Here is a 23,549-nt window from a genome sequence, read left to right as displayed (position 1 = left end):
ACCTGTTTATCCTGAAAGCCAGAGACGTATTATAGTCCTTATCTCCAGAATATGTATCAAATGACGAGCTAATTAGCCTAAATGTGCGGTTTAATCTAGACCTATTGTGGTTGGTGGCTAAATTGAAATTTCATTAACAAATGTCTTCTCATGGATATACAGATTTTCTATTAGCACTTACAGAATATAATACAACAGTTGAGTAGACCACCCGAAATAGCCGCACGAGAGAAGGCGCAAGTTGCTTCTCCAGTTGGGCGTGATGGGGTTAGCACCATGGACAGCTCTCCGATCTCGTGCGTTCCATGGGAAAATCATGGAGTGGGCGAGATAGCACTGCTGCGTCTCTTGGGCCATTTCACATACTCATCTAAGGTCTTTCGTTAGTAGGTAGCCCTATTTGTTGGATAATCTTTTAGTATGACAAACTTTGTGCGTGCTGTTCATGAGCGTTTCTTAGTAAGTTTGGTGGAGAGGTGGGGGGATATTAATACCTTAACTTCTATATTTAAATACGGTCTTCATATTTTGTTAACGGGCGGGTCAGCTTTCTTATGTTACCAAAGAGGCAATACACGCTATCTTATGTGATAAAGTGGGCCAAATAGTAACAAGACTGTATAAGTTCTTCTTCTACGTTGTTAGTCTGCCTTCGTGTTTTAGGCTCAGTGTTGCCAATGTAATTTCTTCCTGTCGGTCTATCTGTCTTTGTCTGACCTTGCTATGTAGGCTTCCTTGGGGTTGAGTATGCTATGTTGTTAATCGTCATATTCGAGGCAAGCATTTCAGAATCTGACGTACGCGCCTCACCTGTTTGTTGGTCAGCAGATGTCGCCCTTCGTAAATGCTTTCAGCTTCACATCCAGTGACTCTCTCCGCATTCAAATTATAGCCTTATTTAGCTAATTCACTATACAAAAACAAGAAGGATGTGTGCTTCTGAATGTGTTGTATAGGCCTATATTCAATTTCAATGTGTATGTTCTCTCCATGCCATTACGCATGTCTCATTGACAGCCCACACAAATAAAACCATATGCACCAAGTGTCTGTCCATGCATTGTTATATTGTGAAAGATATGTTTTCTCCTGTCTTTAAAAGCCCATTCGCAGCTGTTTTACTTGTATGGATTTGATGCAGCGCCTCAGCATCAGTGTTTTTTTCAGAGGCAGAGCAGCGAATGTGATCTGAATGCAGGGCATGACTTCATAATGGAATGAGACGCAAAACTCATTCAAAACAGTCTGATGAAGAATCCAAGGCTTTGAATTGCTTTCGCAGCGTCATCTCAGCTGAAACACGGTATATCTAGTGCACTGATTACGGCTGCTTTTTCAATCGACTTTTTTTTACCTTTTTCCTTTGGAGGGATATGTCTACTCTAATAAGCTTTTTTAAAAACGGACGCGTGATGCATTTCAGTATTTATTTCATTATTTCATTTTAACGTGAAACCATTTGGTGATGGGGAAGAGCATGAAGTGATAGTCATTTGTTGGCTTTTGGGGGGAGTGTGGTGACCGAAAGCGGTTGTATCGGCGTAGGCTATATCATAGTGCTCCAATCTTAAGTACATTTTTTTGTGGTAGAGCCTTTGGTAATCAGCATATGTTCTCTCCGTCTCTGGTAAGTGGGGGAGGCGGAGAGAGACGGGCTGTGGGAGAAGGCGGTTTATTACCCGTGGAGCAAAACACAGTTTATTTAGAGGGATGAATCGTATGCATTTTTTGCAAGTGGACTACAAAACTAATTGTTGACTGCAGCATTTGGGGTATTTTCTCTGTGGCGAATTATACAGAAAACCATCACTGCTGAGCAAGGCGCCCACCAGACCACTGCGATTTCTGGGCAAAGATAGACTGGCGTCGTCTTGCGGATAGGCTTCTATGGCAGCATATGGCATCTTCTGAAGGGAAGAATCCACGAATCGTTTGCATTTAAGAATGTATTTTTAGCTGAATGCAGTGACGGGATTTGAACCCAGCATCATTAGCCTACGCGGTTTCCGGTTCCTAGCTGGTGTTTCCCCATTGCAAAATTATCGGAAAAAGCAGCGGATCCCGATGGCATGGACACTTACGCAAGGTCTGCCGCGCTGCCGTGCTACTGGAGCCTATTTGCTGTCTCTCCCTTCAACCCAGCTCCACCGCCATCGCCCCGCAGCCCAGAGAGCCCTGCCGCAACGCGACCAGCGACCACCGAGCCAAAGCAGGCGGCATGAGGCTTGATTCAGTACATTTATCCATGCTGGTCATCGGGGTCTCTTTCGCCTGCTACTCCCCGAGTTTGAATTCTCTGCAGGACCAGGCTTACAATTCCGCCGTGGTGATCGAGGGCAAGGTGCAGTCCGCGCCTCTGAACGACTCAGTCGAGGCGTACAGTGTGAATGTCAAAGTGCTGGACTTGTGGCCGCGGAACAGCGGAGGTCTGGAACGGGAGCAGCTCGTCACCGTGGGGGAATTCGGATCGGAGGCTCTTTGCACCACAGTGATAAAGAATCACAAGTATATTTTTTTCATGGACCCAACTGATGAGCCTCTGGTTTTCAAGGCGTCGTATGCTCCCATAGACACTCGTGGGAATAATCTAAAAAAAGATGTTGGAAGGATCTTGTGTGAAAACTGCGGTAAGTTTATTCTTTAATCTTGACAGTGAAGTCGATCCTGGCAAAGCACATCAAATGATTAGAACTGTAGGCTAATTCCTTTATTTGCAAGTGGCCATACGTTCTCCCCTTGTCGACATAGCTATAGTCTACATGTGGAATAGTGATTTAAAGATGTTTGAGAGTTAGTAACAGATGGGAAGCCATGGGGCGTCTCTGCAGCAATATTCGACAGGCTAAACATTTAGGCGGGTGGTTTCCATAGGCTACATGATACCGTTGATACACACACACACACACACACACACACACACACACACACACACACACACACACACACACACACACACACACACACACACACACACACACACACACACACACACACACACACAGAGAGAGACACCTGACATGTCGTACGATTCCAGAAATGTAAGGCATGGATCATTTGGTTGATTAAAACGATACATTCATTACCCAAGGTGCAACATAGTCGTGGCTTTGATTAAATATGAGGTTCGATGCAGTAGGCCTACACGCACATGCGTATAGTATATTCATTATCGTGGAAATAATTTATTTCTTCAAAAATGATTAGAAACTTCACCGTGATACGTTTACAAAACAGTGGCAGTAGTAGATGTCAATAAAAACAAATATGAATTCCTTAAATCCATGATAACGTAACCTGCATGTGATCTCTAAAATCCCAGGGAAAGTTGGTATCTCTGCCGGTTGCTGCTTTGCGCTTGTGTAAATGAAAGCACTGGTCTTTCATAGCAACTGTGCCGACTGTAGTTAGGATGCTTTGAACCTGTACTTCCCCATCCCAATCAACGTCATATATGCGTATTTCTGCGTGAAAGGAAGAAAACTGCTGTGGTCAAGGGGTGAAATTGATGTGCGCACAAGCAGAGGCTGTCATGGTTATGAAAGCTTTGATCCTGTAGGCTCTGGCCCTCACCCGTATCTGTTCAGATCCGGACAGTAAATAAGCGACAGGTCTACGGTAGAATACTATCCATTGAGAGAAATCGGTATAGTGGATGGTGTAGGACTTGAAAACGAGCAACCAGAATCAAACTAACACAACTAGGCTCTCCTGACTTCCTTGACCTCGAGGAAATGAATATATTTCCCAAAATTGCAGTTATTTAATTTCTCTGTGTGAACAGTCTGTCCGGTCTCTGCTGAAAATATTATGGCCATGCTCATATATAATGTATCCGTTAAAACAAGAATAGTGACGCTGAAGGGCAAAATGGAAATTTAAACCACTGTCCATGGTGCTGATTCTTTCGCGCCGCAACTGACCAATTGTCTAAGGCCGAAATGGGCTGGGCCTGACGACCTTTCACGAAATGATTCAAATCATGAAGGATCTCCATTTTCCCATGGAGCTACATCTGACAATTTTTTTATCCATAGTTTTATACCGTAGTAGGCTTATAGCTCGTGGATATCAAACTGGAGAAAACGGTTTTCTGAGATTTCTGAATATAGAGTTTTATGTTTATTATGAAGTGCCACCATTACAACTAGTGGGGTGCTGGATGGGTGAGGAGAAGGACTTTTTAAATTGATTGTCTTGAGTAAACATTGTGACACTCCAGGTTCAGCATTTAGCAGCATCTCTCTGTTCAAGCTTTAAGGAGGCACAATTTGTTCCTCACTTGATTGGTGAGGGGCGGATTGTGCTACTAACAAGGACAGACTGCAGTTTCTACCAAAAGGAGTGAGCGTAGTTATTTATGAACATTGCTCACATTCATTTCCTCTTGAGTTAGCATTTTGATTTTAAATATTGGACAAGGAAGTTTATACAGTAAACTATAGTCAGTTATTAATTTGCCTATTTTGCTATCATTTGGTGTTATTTGTTTTAGAAGTGTGCTGAGATTTGAGAGGAGGTCCCAGTTGATGTAGCTGTGGTAACACCAGTTGACTTTGTTCCTCTCTGGATTGACAGAGTCAGAGAGACAGACAGCACTGACACACTAACTGAGTGGGATTTCAAATACTGTCTGTTAGTTTTGCCTTTTAGCTCACATTTTGGGATAAAAATATCATTTTTTTTCGGTCCCTTATGCCTGGGCCTAGATTGAAAGTCTCTTTGCAGGTAGTGTGGTTTGGGCCACTAGCTTTTTGTCTAGCCATACACCCCATGGAGGAGACCTACATATCCCTTCTAGCCCATGTATTTATGTGTGTGTGTGTGTGTGTGTGCGTGTGTGCGTGCGTGCGTGCGTGTGCATGTCTGCATGTGTGTGCATGTGTGCGTGTGTGTATGTGTGTTATTTGTGTATCTGCTCGGTTCTCATCCTTGGTTGTAACACTGTATGAATGTTTGTTGTCTTTTTATAGCAAGCATTTCACTTCCAGACAAACATCACATAAATAAGTACCAGCACATATGATATGAAGAATAATAGAACTGCACAATAATGTTTGCATGGCACTGGAGGCAAGCAACTACTCCCACTGCAGGCCACAGCTGAGGTGAGAGACATGGATTTGCCCATGGCTCTCTGTTTAACAGAGTGGCAGGTAGCCTAGCCGTTAAGAGCGTTGGGCCAGTAACCGAAAGGTCACTGCTTCGAATCCCCGAGCTGACTAGGTAAAACCTCTCTGGCTGAGGCTAGAGAGGCAGATTGACTGACTAGCAGTGGAATTCTCAGGAAGGGCTTGGTATTGATTCAGGTCACACATGATGATCAGTGTTTGTGTAGGTTGTTGTACATGTTCCCTGGGTGATGCATTTATTCACTGAGCCCCTCAGCATTTTCCCTCTAAACTCCAGGACTCTGTCAGCAGCCAGATGTACTACTGTTTCAGCACCAGCTACGGGAAAAGAGGACGGGGCCATTGAAAATGGTCTATGTCTCTTCTTCCTGGATCGCTCATGCAATTATACACTCATTCATATTGACTCACAGATCTGCATTTCACTGTTTCCAAAGACTTGGAGTTACATATTTTTTGATGTAATTTTAGCAGACACTCTTATCCAGAGCTACTTACAGGAGAAATTAGGGTTAAGTGCCTTGCTCAAGGGCACATGGACACATTTTTCACCTAGTCGGCTCAGGGACTCCAACCAGATATCTTTCAGTTACTGGCCCAACACTCTTAACTGCTAGGCTACCTGCCACCTACACGCTATTACAAGTAATGGAATGAGTCAAAAAGGAACCTCAGTCAGAGAGCCCTGACCATCAAAGGAGTGTTTTGACCTTTGATTAAAGGTCTATACTAATTATAGGTTAAAAAGCACAGTAAGAGCCCAGACAAACAGGGTTCATATGAAGACATGGGGGTTATTTATGGTGAAGGACAGGAACATTAGCTACAGTATTTGTGTATTCTCAACCATCGGTGGGTGCTAAAGATGATCTCTGTAATGATCACTGGTTTCTGTTCAAATATACACAGATTTTCCCATCACCACAGTAGTCCTGTGCTGGTTATGGGGTTCTCCATGATAAGATTGAGTCAGTGTGTCCAGGCCCTGTGGGATCAAAGAGCTGCTGAGGGTTATGAGCCAAAAGGACTGACACTAGGACAAGCCTCCATAATATCTTGTAATTGACAGCCAAGAAAGGTAAAATCTGATATGAGATGTTTCCTTTAATCCACTATCAGAAATATACCATTTCTAACTTGTTGCTTACACTGCCAGGCTGCAACACATTGTTGTTGTTGTAATTCTGTAGCACTTTGAATGTATTGGGTTCATTCATGTCAGCTTCTTAGTTTATCACAGTTGGTATATTGAATGACATGGCCTCTAATTGATATTGACCTTTACTAATTCATCTAATCTTATGTTCTTGGCTATTAAATACTTTTTCTTATCCGTAGATCACAGTGTGTTTGCTTGGCTAGGTCATATGGGCTCCCGAGTGACGCAGCGGTCTAAGGCACTGCATCTCAGTTCAAGAGGCGTCACTACAGTCCCTGGTTCGAATTCAGGCTGCATCACGTCCAGCCGGGATTGGGAGTCCCGTAGGGCAGCACACAATTGGACCGGGTTTGGCTGTCATTGCAAATAAGAATTTGTTCTTAACTTACTTGCCTAGTTAAATAAATGTGATACGGTTGGTTGGGACTGGTCCATTGTCCAATGGTCACAGTCATTTGACAAAATGCTAATGTCAATTGAGAATAACAGGTCCATTTGGGACAATATTTAGTAGTTTATGTGCCATGTTTTACCTTTTCTGCGTCATGACTCAGTCGTTCTCAGTAGACAATGAAGAATGAATGCATTGCGTTCACCACATAGAGGCAGTATATGATCAAGATTCTGGGCTGCCAGGAAACAGACCAAAACGTTGTTTGAGTCCAGTTGGAATGTCAGTCTAGCTGTTTTCTTTCCCTCCCCACAGATTTGAATACTATCTTACACAAAACGCAAACAGCGCCGTAGAGCCAACCTGACGTTCATATGCAATCCAGCTGTGGCCAGTGGCCATGTATTTAGATCTCTCACAATCACACATTTATTAAGTTTAGAAGCAGACTATTCTATATCCTCTATCCATGTGGAAATACTGTAAATGTTTCATGGGAAGCAACACAGAGAGATTACTTTGCTATGGGTTACTTGTGTGTGTCTGAGAATGTGGTAATTGTTAGGCGTGTGTGTACATGTGTGTTTTTGGCTAAACCTTCAGTCATCCAACTCCAGCTGTGTGATAGAATAGCTGTCAGTTATGTTGATCCCTCAACAGCCTTGAAGTTCTATTACAGGAGCCGTGTTTACCTGTTAGTTTCCCTGCATTTTGTGTAATCCAGCAGCCTTTAATGATTGGTTAGATGTTCAGCAGTAGCTTGAGGCTTATTGGTCAGTGTCATAATTCAATATTTAAATCAACCTATCTGAGCACAGCATGAAAGGTATCAGAATATTTTCAGGGCTGACTCTGTATCTACTCTGATTGGATGTACAGCTATAGCACCGATTTAATAACAGTGGATGTAGTTACTTTTTGTGACAGTGAGTTAGTGTAGCCATTTCAGATTATTGATTCATTTATGTATAGTATGTTTAGGTTTGTGTTATTGATCGAGGTAAGTGGATGAGAGATAGAATGTTACTGTGTTTAATTGCCTGTGTTTGTGTGTGTGTGCGGGGGGTTTAATGAGGGTAGCTCTGAGAATTGATTTACCCAAGCCAGCTGCTCATCAACTATTCATCAGTAACTCTGTGTGACCTACCGCCCGGCTGCCTGCCTTTCCCACTGCAGTATACCATCTCCACAAGCACATCATGCCTCTAAAGGACAGCACAGGAGGTGACCTTTCACAGCAGACTCACTCACTGTCTTCACCCCTCTGTCTCTCTCTCTCTTTCCCCTCACTCCTCTCTCTCCTCTATTTCCTCTCTTTCTCCCTTCTATCCCCTCTCCCCTCTCTCCTCTCTTCGCTCTCCCCCCTAACTCCTCTCTCTCTCTCCCCCTCTCTCCCTCTCTGTCCTCTCTCTCTCCCTTCTCTCCCTCTATCTCCCCTCTCTCCTCTCTCCCTCTCTCTCTCCTCTCTCATCTCTCTCTCCCCCTCTCTGTCCTCTCCCCCCCCCTCTCCTCTCTCCCTCCTCTCTCTTCTCTCTCTCCTCTCTTTACTCTCTCTCCTCTCTCTACTCTCTCTCCTCTCTCTCCTCTCTCTCTCCCCTCTCTCCTCTCTCCCTCTCTCTTTCCTCTCTCCTCTCGCTCCCCCCCTCTCTCCCTCTCTGTCCTCTCTCTCCCCCCCTCCTCTCTCTTCTCTCTCTCATCTCTCTCCTCTCTTTACTCTCTCCTCTCTCTACTCTCTCTCCTCTCTCTCTCCCCTCTCTCCTCTCTCCCCTCTCTCTCTCTCTCTCTCCCCCCTATCTCTCGCTCTCTCTCTCTCTCTCTCTCCTCTCTCCCCTCTCCTCTCTTTACTCTCACTCCTCTCTCTCCTCTATTTCCTCTCTTTCTCCCTTCTATCCCCTCTCACCTCTCTCCTCTCTTCTCTCTCCCCCCTAACTCCTCTCTCTCTCCCCCTCTCTCCCTATCTGTCCTCTCTCTCTACCTTCTCTCCCTCTATCTCCCCTCTCTCCTCTCTCCCTCTCTCTCTCCTCTCTCATCTCTCTCTCCTCTCTCCCTCCTCTCTCCTCTCTCTTCTCTCTCTCCTCTCTTTACTCTCTCTCCCCTCTCTACTCTCTCTCCCCTCTCTCCTCTCTCCCTCTCTCTTTCCTCTCTCCTCTCTCTCCCCCCCTCTCTCCCTCTCTGTCCTCTCTCTCCCCCTCTCCTCTCTCCCTCCTCTCTCTTCTCTCTCTCATCTCTCTCCTCTCTTTACTCTCTCTCCTCTCTCTACTCTCTCTCCTCTCTCTCTCCTCTCTCTCCCCTCTCTCCTCTCTCCCTCTCTCTCTCCTCTCTCCTCTCTCTCTCTCTCTCTCTCTCTCTCCTCTCTCCCCTCTCCTCTCTTTACTCTCTCTCCTCTATCTCTCCCCTCGCTTCTCTCTCCCCACACTCAATGTTCTCTCTCTCTCCTCTCTATCTCCCTCTCTCTTCTATATCCTCTCTCCTCTCTATCTCCCTCTCTCTTCTATATCCTCTCTCACCCTCTCTCTCATCTCTCTCCTCTCTTTTTCTCTCTCCTACCCTGGCCTCTCTAACTTTCCCTCTCTCTCTTCCTGTCTCTCGTCTCTCCCACTCTATTCTCTCTCGCTCCTCTCTCTCTCCTCTTTATCTCACTTATCTCCTTTCTCATCTCTCTCCACTCACTCCTCTCGCTCCCACTCTCTCTCCTCTTTCCCCACCTCTCTCTCTCTCTCTCCTCTCTCTCTCCTCTTTTCCCCCTCTCTCTCTCTCCTCTCTCTTTCTCTCTTTCCCTCTCTCTCTCTGTCTGTCTCTTGTCTCTCTCATCTCTCTACCACTCTATTCTCTCTCCCCTCTCTATCTCCCCTCTCTCCTTCCTCTCTCCTCTATACCCCTCCTCTGTCTCTCTCTGTCTCTCCCTCTCTCTGTATCTCTCTCTCTCCCTCTGTCTCTCTCTGTAGCTCTCTGTATCTCTCTCTCTCGCTCTCTCTCTCTCTCTCCCTCTCTCTCTCTCTCTCTCTCCTCTCTCTCGTAACTTGGAGTCTGTTTTGTTTTCCAGAAGTTATAATACAGTTATATCCTCTTTCCAATTCAGGAAGTACATTTAATTCAGGAGGCTGTAAACAGCCTGAATGTCTTGTCAGACATGCTTAAAAAACAGACTGGGTAGACAGATATGGAATCAGCTGTTGCATTAATTTAAACCAGGTTATGAAATCTATGTCTCATTTCTATGTGGTAATCCTCTGCAAGTAGCGCGGATCCCTTTTCAGGACATCCCCACTCAGTGTCAACATTGTGCAATCTTGTAATTCACCTAATAGGAAGGAAAACACCCAGGCTCATTCCTCCACAAGATGTGTGTGGATTCAGTGTGTTAATCCTTTGAATAATAGTGTTTATTTTCCCATTGTGCATATGCTGTAATTTTGCATGTCTGTGAGCCTACTGATATGCTTGATTTTATGCGTCTGTGTTAATGCACTTACTTGAACTTGTTTGTTCACATTTGTTTGGTTATTTATGCATTAGTATAACATGCAGACATGGAAGGAAGTGTTTGTGTGCATATGCGTTTGTGTGTGTGTGTGTGTGTGTGTGTCTGTCTGAGTGGGTCCTCATGACTTGTACACTAGATACAGGAAGTTGACTCCAACAAAACGACCGGAACAAAGGACTATGGGAAAGGCAACTGTTTGTGTGCAGTGTGACGAAGTGTTGAAAAGAGGGTCTGCCGGCACTCCCGCTGGGCACCTCCTGGTGGGCACCTCCCGCTGGGCAACTCCTGCTGGGCACCTCCCGCTGGGCACCTCCTGGTGTAATATAAGGGACTTGTCCGGCCATGTTCACCCCGCACATGTTACATATCCTAAGAGAGGGTTTGTTTCAAATCCAAATCAAATGTATTTGTCACATACACATGGTTAGCAGATGTTAATGCGAGTGTAGCGAAATGCTTGTGCTTCTAGTTCCGACAATGCAGTAATATCCAACGAGTAATCTAACCTAACAATTCCAAAACTACTGCCTTATACACACAAGTGTAAAGGGATAAAGAATATGCACATAAAGATATATGAATGAGTGATGCTACAGAACGGCATAGGCAAGATGCAGTAGATGGTATCAAGTACAGTATATACAGTATATATTTCCTGTGACATCGGGTGGTGTAGGTCAATCATCTCCTTTGTTTTGTTGACGTTGAGTGTGAGGTTATTTTCCTGACACCACACTCTGAGGGCCCTCACCTCCTCCTTGTAGGCCGTCTCGTTGTTGTTGGTAATCAAGCCTACCACTGTAGTGTCGTCCGCAAACTTGATGATTGAGTTGGAGGCGTGCATGGCCACGCAGTCCTGGGTGAACAGGGAGTACAGGAGAGGGCTCAGAACGCACCCTTGTGGGGCCCCAGTGTTGAGGATCAGCGGGGTGGAGATGTTGTCTGGGCCTGCAGCCTTGCGAGGGTTAACACGTTTAAATGTTTTCCTCACGTCGGCTGCAGTGAAGGAGAATCCACAGTTTTTGGTTGCGGGCAGTGTCAGTGGCACTGTATTGTCCTCAAAGCAAGACATCCTGTTCCGTGACAGGGCTGGTTTTCTTTTTGTAATCCGTGATTGACTGTTGACCCTGCCACATACCTCTTGTGTCTGAGCCGTTGAATTGTGACTCGACTTTGTCTCTATACTGAGGCTTAGCTTGTTTGATTGCCTTGTGGAGGGAATAGCTACACTGTTTGTATTCGGTCATGTTTCCGGCAACCTTGCCCTGGTTAAAAGCAGTGGTTTGCGCTTTCAGTTTCACGCGAATGCTGCCATCAATCCACGGTTTCTGGTTTGGGAATGTTTTAATCATTGCTATGGGAACGACATCATCAATGCACTTTCTAATGAACTCGCTCATTGAATCAGCATATTCGTCAATGTTGTTGTTGGACGCAATGCGGAACATATCCCAGTCCACGTGATCGAAGCAGTCTTGAAGCGTGGAATCAGATTGGTCGGACAAGCGTTGAACAGACCTGAACGCGGGAGCTTCTTGTTTTAGTTTCTGTCTGTAGGAAGGAAGCAACAAAATGGAGTCGTGGTCAGCTTTTCCGAAAGGAGGGCGGGGGAGGGCCTTATGTGCGTCGCGGAAGTTAGAATAGCAATGTTCCAAGGTTTTAGCAGCCCTGGTTGCGGAATCGATATGCTGATACAATTTAGGGAGTCTTGTTTTCAGATTAGCAGATTAGATTAGTTTCCTTAGGTATGTTGTAGGTGTGGATTGAAGTGTGTCTTAACATGAAACGCCTTTAAAAAATAATGAATGACTGTTTAGTAGTGGTGGGTGGTTGACCAAGACGAAAGTCTCTCTGCATCAGTAATGTGGACACTTTCCAGTTGGAGGAACAGCTGATTCTTTATGGGGGGAAAAGGCAAACACTTGAAACGCATATTCTAAGCACAATGAAGGTATTGCTAACTTGGCCCTTTCCTAACTACAATAAGTTATTGAATGTATGTAAATCTGTCATGACTCAAAGAGTAGGTGCTAATTACTCATATCTTTATTGGTAGTAGTTGTCAACATCAGGGATTTGTCAGCACTTAGCCCATTTTGCAGCATCATGTCTCTCACTAGATATCTGACAAAACAATGGCGTGCAGACAAAGACAGAGTTGAATGCGCATATCATCAGCTAGCCTTGAGTTTTCCTAATCAAGTTTCCAGATCAATTCTGAAGTTTCCAAAACATTCCTGAATGTTTATGTATTTTAGAAAGAGAGAGCGCTTTTCAACCATGGCATCACTGAAAATTCTCTCTCTCTCTCTCTCTCTCTCTCGTTCTTCTCTCTCTCATTCTTCTCTCTCTCGTTCTTCTCTCGTTCTTCTCTATCGTTCTTCTCTCTCTCATTCTTTTCTCTCTCTCGCTCTTGTTCTCTCTTTTTTTTTCTCTCTCTCTCATTCTCTCTCTCATTCTTCTCTCTCCCTTTCTTCTCTCTCTCTCTTTCTTCTCTCTCTCTTTTTCTTCTCTCTCTCGTTCTTCTCCCTTTCTCTCGTTCTTCTCTATCGTTCTTCTTTCTCTTTCTTTTCTCTCTCTCGCTCTCTTTCTCTCTCTCTTTCTTTTCTCTCTCTCTCATTCTTCTCTCTCCCTCTCATTCTTCTCTCTCCCTTTCTTCTCTCTCTCTTTCTTCTCTCTCTCTTTCTTCTCCCTCTTGTTCTTCTTTCTCCCTCTCTTTTCTCTCTCTAGTTCTTCTCTCTCATTCTTCTCTCTTGTTCTTCTCTCGCTCTCTCGTACTTCTCTTTCTCCCATTTTTCTCTCTCTCTCGTTCTTCTGTCTCTACCATCTCAATGCTCACTATCTTTTTGCATCTCTTTCCACACCTATCGGGCCTCAACGTGTCTTTCCTCTTTCTCTTTGTCTCTATTCAGGCCCTTTCCCAGTATCCAGCTGACTGTTACATATGTGCTATTTGTCATAACTCTTGGAACATTTGATGGAGAATGCTGAAGAGTTTATTAACCTGCCTAGTGGTCAAAACCTGCTTTGGTGAGACTAGTCCTGGGACTCAATCACTGTCTGTGCCAGAAACGTTTCTTTGAATTGAGTGGGAGATCCCGCCTTTCCAAACTGGTGTACATGCAATGATAGATATTAGTTGAAAATGTCAAATATAGTATGTCTTTGTGAGTAAGAGGGAGTGTGTTTTTCAGCGAGCAGGCGGTTACTGTATCATTTCCCTCCACTGTGGCTGCTACTCATCATTTAGCTGGTGTAATCTGGACTGGCTACAGCAGCATGTTAATCTTCCTCCACAAACAGGCCCTCTTTCCGTCTGGTCCCTGCTCGGCTTGTTGTTGAAAGATAGAGAGCAGAATGTGTGTGTGTGTGTGTGTGTGTGTGTGTGTGTGTGTGTGTGTGTGTGTGTGTGTGTGTGTGTGTGTGAGAGAGAGAGAGAGAGATGCGCGGCTGTGTTCTAGCTGGCCCCCAGACCGACACACTGACCCCATCACCTACAGCATGAACTGGGAGAGCCCATAGAGCAATCACACCCCATTACTTCAGTGGCTCCTGCTGTGTGGATTTATTGATTTTAATGACAGAATGATATCCCTTACAGAGATCTGTAATGACAGAATAATATCCCTTACAAAGATCTGTAATGACAGAATAATATCCCTTACAGAGATCTGTAATGACAGAATGATATCCCTTACAGAGATCTGTAATGACAGAATGATATCCCTTACAGAGATCTGTAATGACAGAATGATATCTCTCACAGCGATCTGTAATGACAATGATATCTCTTACAGAGATTTGTAATGACAGAATGATATCTCTTACAGAGGTCTGTAATAACCTCGTCACAGTTAGTGTTGTGTAGGAGATTAACAGAGTGAGCCCTTTCTATTTCACTTTCCTCTTTATTGCTTCTGTAGATTCCACACATGGGATGTTTTCTTTTGCTGCTCATTGTCAAGGCATGTTTCTCCTGACTGCCTCACTGACAGTAAACAAGCCTCATATCACGCATGTCTCCTCATAGTGGCTGTTGCTGCATTTAACACTGTTCCTGGTTATTTTGCTGCTGGTATATTTTGAGAAAATATACAACTTCTCCGGTATTACACTGAGCCAAAATAAAGCTTGCTAGGTGGTTGTGTGTTGTGTTAGACACAGTGGCAGTATGGCTCGAAGGCAACCCCATAACTACGTCCATGCTGACTCACTCTCTTGTGGGAAAGCCCAGAGCTTATGCCTGCATGGGCAACCCTGCTATGATAGTACCCAGCTAACACACAACGTTCTAACAAACATATGTATCTTACAGCTTGGTGAGAGCGTGGTTGTCCTATGGTTATTTTGCGTACAACCTTTGCACAACTTTGTGGGAATGGTGCAGGATAGTCGCTTGGGGTTGGAACATTCTCAGCATATTTAAGGAACTTGACAAAAAATATATATATTGGTATTTCATTACTTTAAAATAATGTTTCCTAATTACAATTTTGGTAATGTTCTAGGAGCGTTCTCCAACTGGTTTGACATTGGGAATGTTCTCAAAAAGTTCAGAGAACGTCAAGAAACAACGTTTTTCTGTGGGAATTTCAATACTTCCGCATAACATTTTCTGGAGGTTTCCTCATGATACTATTTAGTCATGTTCTCAGAACATTAAGAAAACGTTCCATAAAAAAAACAAGAAAACATTAGTAACGTTCAAAGAACGTTCTTGGAACGTTATTTAAAAACATACATTCCGTTCTCAGAGTCAACAAAACTCTCTCTATCCTCTATCTTGTGTGTTTAGGTGTGTTGGCCGCGCCCACTAATTGGGCACACCTGATCCAAATGGAGTGCTTGTTTCCATTGAAATGGGTTCTGTTTGAAAATATTAAAATCAACATGAGTAAAAAAAAAACATGGCATGCTTGCGCCATCCTGGTGGCACAGTGGACTCATTCCACGGGTAGAGACCAGAACATCATAGGTTCAAATCTCACTGATGCCGTGACACTATATAAAATACATGTGTTTGCTGGATTATTGGATTTCCACGTGTCCTATCTGTGCCTAGAGTTCTTAAAAGGTAACCTAAGCCAGCAGTGTAATTAAAAGTCTTGTTGAATCAAGTTTTAAGGAAGTTATTCAAAAACCTCCAAATAACCTTTACATTTCATTCAAAACATTCACAACATTTAGAGAATGTTCTCAGCGCGTTATTTAATTACCTTCAAATTACTTATCATTTTATTCTCAGAACATTCAGAACATCTACCAGGAACATTATTTAATTACCTTCAAATTACTTATCATTTTATTCTCAGAACATTCATAATATCTCCCAGGAACATTTTTAGGGAACCATAGTGAAAATGTTCTCAGAACCTCCCTACAACCTAAAAATGTATGTTCTCAGAACAGGCGACATGAACAGGCGACATTTTCACTTCCGTTCTCAGAACGTTGGAAAAACGTTCCGTTTTACCAGTCAGGAAACGTATGGTTTTGTTACCAGAACAACTTCCAAGGAACCAAATGTGCTAGCTAGGTAGTGTGCCGTTTCTGCTCTGCTTTGCTCTGCTGGTTTGGATGGCGTGTTTGTCCACTGTCCATGGCACTGTGTAACTGTCTCTCAGTGGAGCTGGTTGTGAGTCACACGCTCTCTTGGCATGGAGAATAGTGCTGTGCTGTTGTTGGAGAGCTGTGCGGGGAGAGTGTAGTGGGTCGGAGCTGTCTGCCTGTCGCTGTGAGATGGCCCAGCAGCAGCCCCTGCTTCCTTTCCCTGTCCGTCCATCAGAGTCCTGTCCGTCCGTCAGAGCCCAGTACTGACACACTCCTGCCCCCGGGCCTTTTATCACCTCCTGCTCACTCTATCTGAGGCCCCCTTACTCTGTGCGAATGTCTCCAGACCATCCCAGGCCAAACGCACACTGCACCGTTTCCTAGGAAAGGAAAGTGTAGTAGAGAGAGAGATGTCTTCACTGTGACATGTTTGTGCTGCTCTCAGAGCACATTCTGGAGATAAAGGAGGAGCCGAGAGACGCTGATAACAACTATAACTGTTCCCATGTTTCTATTATCAGTTCAAAGACTGTACCTCCCAATTTTATAGCTGTTATTAACATGACTGATGCAACAGTCAACTCTCCAGCCAGGGAAACAGAACACACTCTGCGCTCCAGCTATAGTGGACATCAACTATTCCTATTTCAATTTGTGTCTGTATGTGCTGTGTAAGGGTATCCACATGGATGCACCTGCTATGCATCTGTGTTGATGTGTGTGTGTGGGTGTTAGTGTGTTTGTGGGTGAGTGAGTGTTAGTGTGTTTGCCTCTGGCTGTAAGAGGGTGTACACAGCCATGTGGGTCTGAGGGGGGGTCTGAGGGCTTGGATTTAGTAAGTGTTGCTCTCTGGTGAAAGCCCACATATGTGTTTGTGTGAAGGGCTGGGCCTATGCGGGCTTGTGTCTGTTCAGCTGTTAGAGTACGTGGGAGAGTGTTTGTCTGTTCATCTGAAATCTCTTCCTGGTTGTATCTGCTCCACACACAAGTAGTGAGACCTCTGTCTCTCTTAGACCGGAGTGTGTCTGAGACTGTAGGGGAGAGAAAGAGGGCAGGCGAGCCCATCAACTGTCAAACAGAGGATGGAAGTGACTCTTGCTGAGAGGGAGATCAGTCATTCTTATAATAGAGCATGTCCTTGATTAAGACTGAAGCCATGGTGGCCGCGGGCTACTATTGTTCTGCTGTCAGTTGGGTTGGCGGGGCTGCTTGACAGTAGTGCAAAACAAATGTATGGTCATGATGACTTCAAGGACTTTGTCCCTCCTTGACACACAGTTTATAGAGTTCCACTGTTAACTAGTGGCTGTTGGACTCCCAGAGAGAGACCCTAATCTGGTCAAGCAGAGAGAGACCCTAGTCTGGTAGAGCAGAGAGAGAACCTAGTCTGGTAGAGCAGAGAGAGACCCTAGTCTGGTAGAGCAGAGAGTGACCCTAGTCTGGTAGAGCAGAGAGAGACCCTAATCTGGTAGAGCAGAGAGAGACCCTAATCTGGTAGAGCAGAGAGAGACCCTAATCTGGTAGAGCAGAGAGAGACCCTAGTCTGGTAGAGCAGAGAGAGACCCTAGTCTGGTAGAGCGAGAGAGACCGAGGTCTGATTCCAGAGAGAGACCCTAGTCTGGTGAGCAGAGAGAGACCCTAGTCTGATCCCATAGAGAGATCCTAGTATGGTAGAGCAGAGAGAGGCCCTAGTCTGGTCCCAGATAGAGACACTAGTCTGGTAGAGCAGAGAGAGACCCTAGTCTGGTAGAGCAGAGAGAGACCCTAGTCTAGTCCCATAGAGATACCCTAGTCTGGTAGAGCAGAGAGAGACCCTAGTCTGGTCCCTGAGAGAGACACTAGTCTGGTCCCAGAGAGAGACCCTAGTCTGGTCAAGCAGAGAGACCCTAGCCTGGTAGAGCAGAGAGAAACCCTAGTCTGGTAGAGCAGAGAGATAACCTAGTCTGGTCCGAGAGACAGACTCTAGTCTGGTCCCATAGAGAGACACTAGTCTGGTCCCAGAGAGAGAAACTAGTCTGGTCAAGCAGAGAGAGAGACACTAGTCTGGTCAAGCAGAGAGAGACACTAGTCTAGTCCCACAGTAAGACACTAGTCTGGTCCCATAGAGAGACTCTAGTCTGGTCCCATAGAGAGACACTAGTCTGGTCCCATAGAGAGACTATAGTCTGGTCCCAGACAGAGACCCTAGTCTGGTCCCAGAGAGAGACTCTAGTCTGGTCCCAGAGAGAGACACTCGTCTGGTCCCAGAGAGAGACACTAGTCTGGTCCCAGAGAGAGACTCTAGTCTGTTCCCATAGAGAGACACCAGTCTGGTCAGAGAGAGACACTCTAGTCTAGACCCATAGAGAGAAACCAGTCTGTTCCCATAGAGAGACACCAGTCTGGTCAGAGAGAGAGAGACACTAGTCTGGTCAAGCAGAGAGAGACACTAGTCTAGTCCCACAGTAAGACACTAGTCTGGTCCCATAGAGAGACTCTAGTCTGGTCCCATAGAGAGACACTAGTCTGGTCCCATAGAGAGACTATAGTCTGGTCCCAGACAGAGACCCTAGTCTGGTCCCAGAGAGAGACACTCGTCTGGTCCCAGAGAGAGACACTAGTCTGGTCCCAGAGAGAGACTCTAGTCTGTTCCCATAGAGTGACACTAGTCTGTTCCCATAGAGAGACTCTAGTCTGGTCCAAGACAGAGACCCTAGTCTGGTCCCACAGAGAGACACCAGTCTGGTCAGAGAGAGAGAGACTCTATTCTGTTCCCATAGAGAGACACCAGTCTGGTCAGAGAGAGACACTCTAGTCTAGACCCATAGAGAGACACTAGTCTGGTCCCATAGAGAGACACTAGTCTGGTCCCACAGAGATAACCTAGTCTGGTCCCAGAGAGAGACACTAGTCTGGTCCCAAAAAGAGAACCTAGTCTGGTCCCAGAGAGAGACAATAGTCTGGTCCCAAAGAGAAACACTAGTCTGGTCCCACAGAGAGACTCTAGTCAGTTCCCATAGAGAGACTCTAGTCTGGTCCCATAGAGAGACTCTAGTCCTGTCCCCCAGAGAATCACTAGTCTGGTCCCACAGAGAGACACTAGTCTGGTCCCACAGAGAGATACTAGTCTGGTCCCCCAGAGAGACACTAGTCTGGTCCCATAGAGAGACTCTAGTCTGGTCCCATAGAGAGACACTTGTCTGTTCCCATAGAGAGACACTAGTCTGGTCCCATAGAGAGAACCTAGTCTGGTCCCAAAGAGAGAACCTAGTCTGGTCCCATAGAGACTCTAGTCTGGTCCCAGAGAGACACTAGTCTGGTCCCAAAGAGAGAACCCAGTCTGGTCCCATAGAGACTCTAGTCTGGTAGAGCAGAGAGAGACCCTAGTCTGGTAGAGCAGAGAGAGAACCTAATCTGGTAGAGCAGAGAGAGACCCTAATCTGGTAGAGCAGAGAGAGACCCTAGTCTGGTAGAGCGAGAGAGACCCTAGTCTGATTCCAGAGAGAGACCCTAGTCTGGTGAGCAGAGAGAGAACCTAGTCTGATCCCATAGAGAGACCCTAGTATGGTAGAGCAGAGAGAGGCCCTAGTCTGGTCCCAGATAGAGACACTAGTCTGGTAGAGCAGAGAGAGACCCTAGTCTGGTAGAGCAGAGAGAGACCCTAGTCTAGTCCCATAGAGAAACCCTAGTCTGGTAGAGCAGAGAGAGACCCTAGTCTGGTCTCTGAGAGAGACACTAGTCTGGTCCCAGAGAGAGACCCTAGTCTGGTCAAGCAGAGAGACCCTAGCCTGGTAGAGCAGAGAGAAACCCTAGTCTGGTAGAGCAGAGAGATAACCTAGTCTGGTCCGAGAGACAGACTCTAGTCTGGTCCCATAGAGAGACACTAGTCTGGTCCCAGAGAGAGAAACTAGTCTGGTCAAGCAGAGAGAGAGACACTAGTCTGGTCAAGCAGAGAGAGACACAAGTCTAGTCCCACAGTAAGACACTAGTCTGGTCCCACAGAGAGACACCAGTCTGGTCCCACAGAGAGACACTAGTCTGGTCCCACAGAGAGACACTAGTCTGGTCCCACAGAGAGATACTAGTCTGGTTCCCCAGAGAGACACTAGTCTGGTCCCATAGAGAGACTCTAGTCTGGTCCCATAGAGAGACACTTGTCTGTTCCCATAGAGAGACACTAGTCTCGTCCCATAGACAGAACCTAGTCTGGTCCCAGAGAGAGACACTAGTCTGGTCCCAAAGAGAGAACCTAGTCTGGTCCCATAGAGACTCTAGTCTGTTCTCATAGAGAGACACTAGTCTGGTCCCAGAGAGAGAACCGACTCTGGTCAAGCAGAGAGAGACACTAGTCTGGTCAAGCAGAGAGAGACACTAGTCTGGTCCAATAGAGAGACACCAGTCTGGTCCCATAGAGAGACACTAGTCTGGTCCCACAGAGAGACACTAGTCTGGTCCAATAGAGAGACACCAGTCTGGTCCCATAGAGAGACACTAGTCTGGTCCCACAGAGAGACACTAGTCTGGTCCAATAGAGAGACACCAGTCTGGTCCCATAGAGAGACACTAGTCTGCTCCCACAGAGAGACACTAGTCTGGTCCCATAGAGAGACCCTAGTCTTGTTCCATAGAGAGACACTAGTCTGGTCCCAGAGAGAGAACCGAATCTGGTCAAGCAGAGAGAGACACTAGTCTGGTCAAGCAGAGAGAGACACTAGTCTAGTCAAGCAAAGAGAGACACTTGTCTGATCCCACAGAGAGACACTAGTCTGGTCCCACAGAGAGACACTAGTCTGGTCCCACAGAGAGATACTAGTCTGGTACCACAGAGAGACACTAGTCTGGTCCCATAGAGAGACTCTAGTCCGGTCCCATAGAGAGACACTAGTCTGGTCCCATAGAGAGAGACTAGTCTGGTCCCATAGAGAGACTCTAGTCTGGTCCCATGGAGAGACACTAGTCTGGTCCCATGGAGAGACACTAGTCTGGTCCCATAGAGAGACTCAAGTCTGGTCCCATAGAGAGACTCAAGTCTGGTCCCAGAGAGAGACTCTAGTCTGGTCCCAGATAGAGACTCTAGTCTGGTCCCATAGAGAGACTCTAGTCTGGTCCCATAGAGAGACTCTAGTCTGGTCCAAGACAGAGACCCTAGTCTGGTCCCACAGAGAGACACTAGTCTGGTCCCATAGAGAGACTCTAGTCTGGTCCCATAGAGAGACACTAGTCTGGTCCCATAGAGAGACTCTAGTCTGGTCCCAGACAGAGACCCTATTCTGGTCCCATAGAGAGACTCTAGTCTGGTCCCAGAGAGAGACACCAGTCTGGTCAAGCAGAGAGACCCTAGTCTGGTAGAGCAGATAGAGACCCTAGTCTGGTAGAGCAGATGGAGACCCTAGTCTGGTAGAGCAGATAGATACACTAGTCTGGTCCCAGAGAGAGACTCTAGTCTGGTCCCACAGAGAGACACCAATCTGGTCCCATAGAGAGACACCAATCTGGTCCCACAGTGAGACACTAGTCTGGTCCCACAGAGAGACACCATTTTGGTCCCATAGAGATAATCTAGTCTGGTCCCATAGAGAGAACCTAGTCTGGTCCCAGAGAGAGACACTAGTCTGGTATCAAAGAGAGAACCTAGTCTGGTCCCATAGAGACTCTAGTCTGGTCCCAGAGAGAGACACTAGTCTGGTCCCAAAGAGAGACACTAGTCAGGTCCCACAGAGAGACTCTAGTCTGGTCCCATAGAGAGACTCTAGTCTGGTCCCATAGAGAGACTCTAGTCTGGTCCCATAGATAGACACTTGTCTGTTCCCATAGAGAGACACTAATCTGGTCCCATAGAGAGACACTAGTCTGGTCCCATAGAGAGACTCTAGTCAGGTCCCACAGAGAGACACTAGTCTGGTCCCACAGAGAGACTCTAGCCTGGTCCCACAGAGAGACTCTAGTCAGGTCCCACAGAGAGACACTAGTCTGGTCCCGCAGAGAGATTCTAGTCTGGTCCCCCAGAGAGACACTAGTCTGGTCCCATAGAGAGACTCTAGTCTGGTCCCATAGAGAGACTCTAGTCTGGTCCCATAGAGAGACTCTAGTCTGGTCCCACAGAGAGACACTAGTCTGGTCCCACAAAGAGATACTAGTCTGGTCCCCCAGAGAGACACTAGTCTGGTCCCACAGAGAGACACTAGTCTGGTCCCACAGAGAGACACTAGTCTGGTCCCACAGAGAGATACTAATCTGGTCCCCCAGATAGACACTAGTCTGGTCCCATAGAGAGACTCTAGTCTGGTCCCATAGAGAGACACTTGTCTGTTCCCATAGAGAGACACTAGTCTGGTCCCATAGAGAGTACCTAGTCTGGTCCCAGAGAGAGACACTCGTCTGATCCCAAAGAGAGAACCTAGTCTGGTCCCAAGGAGAGAACCTAGTCTGGTCCCATAGAGACTCTAGTCTGGTCCCAGAGAGAGACACTAGTCTGGTCCCAAAGAGAGAACCCAGTCTGTCCCATAGAGACTCTATCTGGTTCCAGAGAGAGACTCTAGTCTGGTCCCAGAGAGAGACTCTAGACTGGTTCCATAGAGAGACCCTAGTCTGGAAGAGCAAAGAGAGACTCGAGTCTGGTCCCATAGAGAGACACTAGTCTGGTCCCATAGAGAGACACTAGTCTGGTCCCATAGAGAGACACTAGTCTGGTCTCATAGTTAGACCCTAGTCTGGTCCCATAGAGAGACTCTAGTCTGGTCCCATAGAGAGACTCTAGTCTGGTCCTATAGAGAGACACTAGTCTGGTCCCACAGAGAGACACTAGTCTTGTTCCCATAGAGAGACTCTAGTCTGGTCCCATAGAGAGACACCAGTCTGGTCCCATAGAGAGACCCTAGTCTGGTCCCATAGAGAGACTCTAGTCTGGTCCCATAGAGAGACTCTAGTCTGGTCCTATAGAGAGACTCTAGTCAGTTCCCATAGAGAGACTCTAGTCTGGTCCCATAGAGAGACTCTAGTCTGGTCCTATAGAGAGACACTAGTCTGGTCCCACAGAGAGACACCATTCTGGTCCCATAGGGAGAAACTAGTCTTGTCCCACAGAATAGCCTTATGCTGCTATTCACACATACATTATGCTGCTATTCACACATACATTATGCTGCTATTCACACATACATGATGCTGCTATTCACACATACATGATGCTGCTATTCACACATACATTATGCTGCTATTCACACATACATTATGCTGCTATTCACACATACAGTACGCTGCTGGTTCACATATACATTATGCTGCTCTTCACACATACATTATGCTGCTATTCACACATACATTATGCTGCTATTCACACATACATTATGCTGCTATTCACACATACATTATGCTGCTATTCACACATACAGTACGCTGCTGTTTCACATATACATTATGCTGCTATTCACACATACATTATGCTGCTATTCACACATACATTATGCTGCTATTCACACATACAGTACGCTGTTGTTCACACCTACATTATGCTGCTATTCACACATGCATTATGCTGCTATTCACAGATACAGTACGACGTTGTTCACACCTACATTATGCTGTTGTTCACACATACATTATGCTGCTATTCACACCTACATTATGCTGTTGTTCACACATACATTATGCTGCTATTCACACATACATTATGCTGCTATTCACACATACATTATGCTGCTATTCACACATACAGGACACTGCTGGTTCACATATACATTATGCTGCTATTCACACATACATTATGCTGCTATTCACACATACATTATGCTGCTATTCACACATACAGTACGCTGTTGTTCACACCTACATTATGCTGCTATTCACACATGCATTATG

The 23,549-nt window shown here is 45.8% G+C and overlaps 1 protein-coding gene across 2 annotated transcripts in view; it reads left to right on the top strand.

Annotated features, from left to right (window-relative positions):
- Window positions 1-1,150: 1,150 nt before the first annotated feature.
- nrg2a (neuregulin 2a) overlaps window positions 1,151-23,549 on the top strand; it is a 170,808-nt gene continuing 148,409 nt past the window's right edge. Inside the window, exon 1 of one of the 2 annotated variants that reach the window (XM_090226571.1) lies at window positions 1,151-2,627. In XM_090226571.1, coding sequence (XP_090082697.1) covers window positions 2,219-2,627 — 409 coding nt within the window. In that variant the 5' untranslated portion in view covers window positions 1,151-2,218. The remainder of the gene's footprint in view (window positions 2,628-23,549) is intronic. The other variant, XM_021591458.3, reaches the window with a different exon arrangement.

Source organism: Oncorhynchus mykiss, chromosome 29 (assembly GCF_057628025.1).
Source record: "Oncorhynchus mykiss isolate SJ-2025 chromosome 29, ASM5762802v1, whole genome shotgun sequence".
Taxonomy (NCBI): domain Eukaryota; kingdom Metazoa; phylum Chordata; class Actinopteri; order Salmoniformes; family Salmonidae; genus Oncorhynchus; species Oncorhynchus mykiss.
The sequence above is the reverse complement of the archived record's forward strand: the minus strand, read 5'-3'. Positions and strand labels throughout refer to the sequence as shown.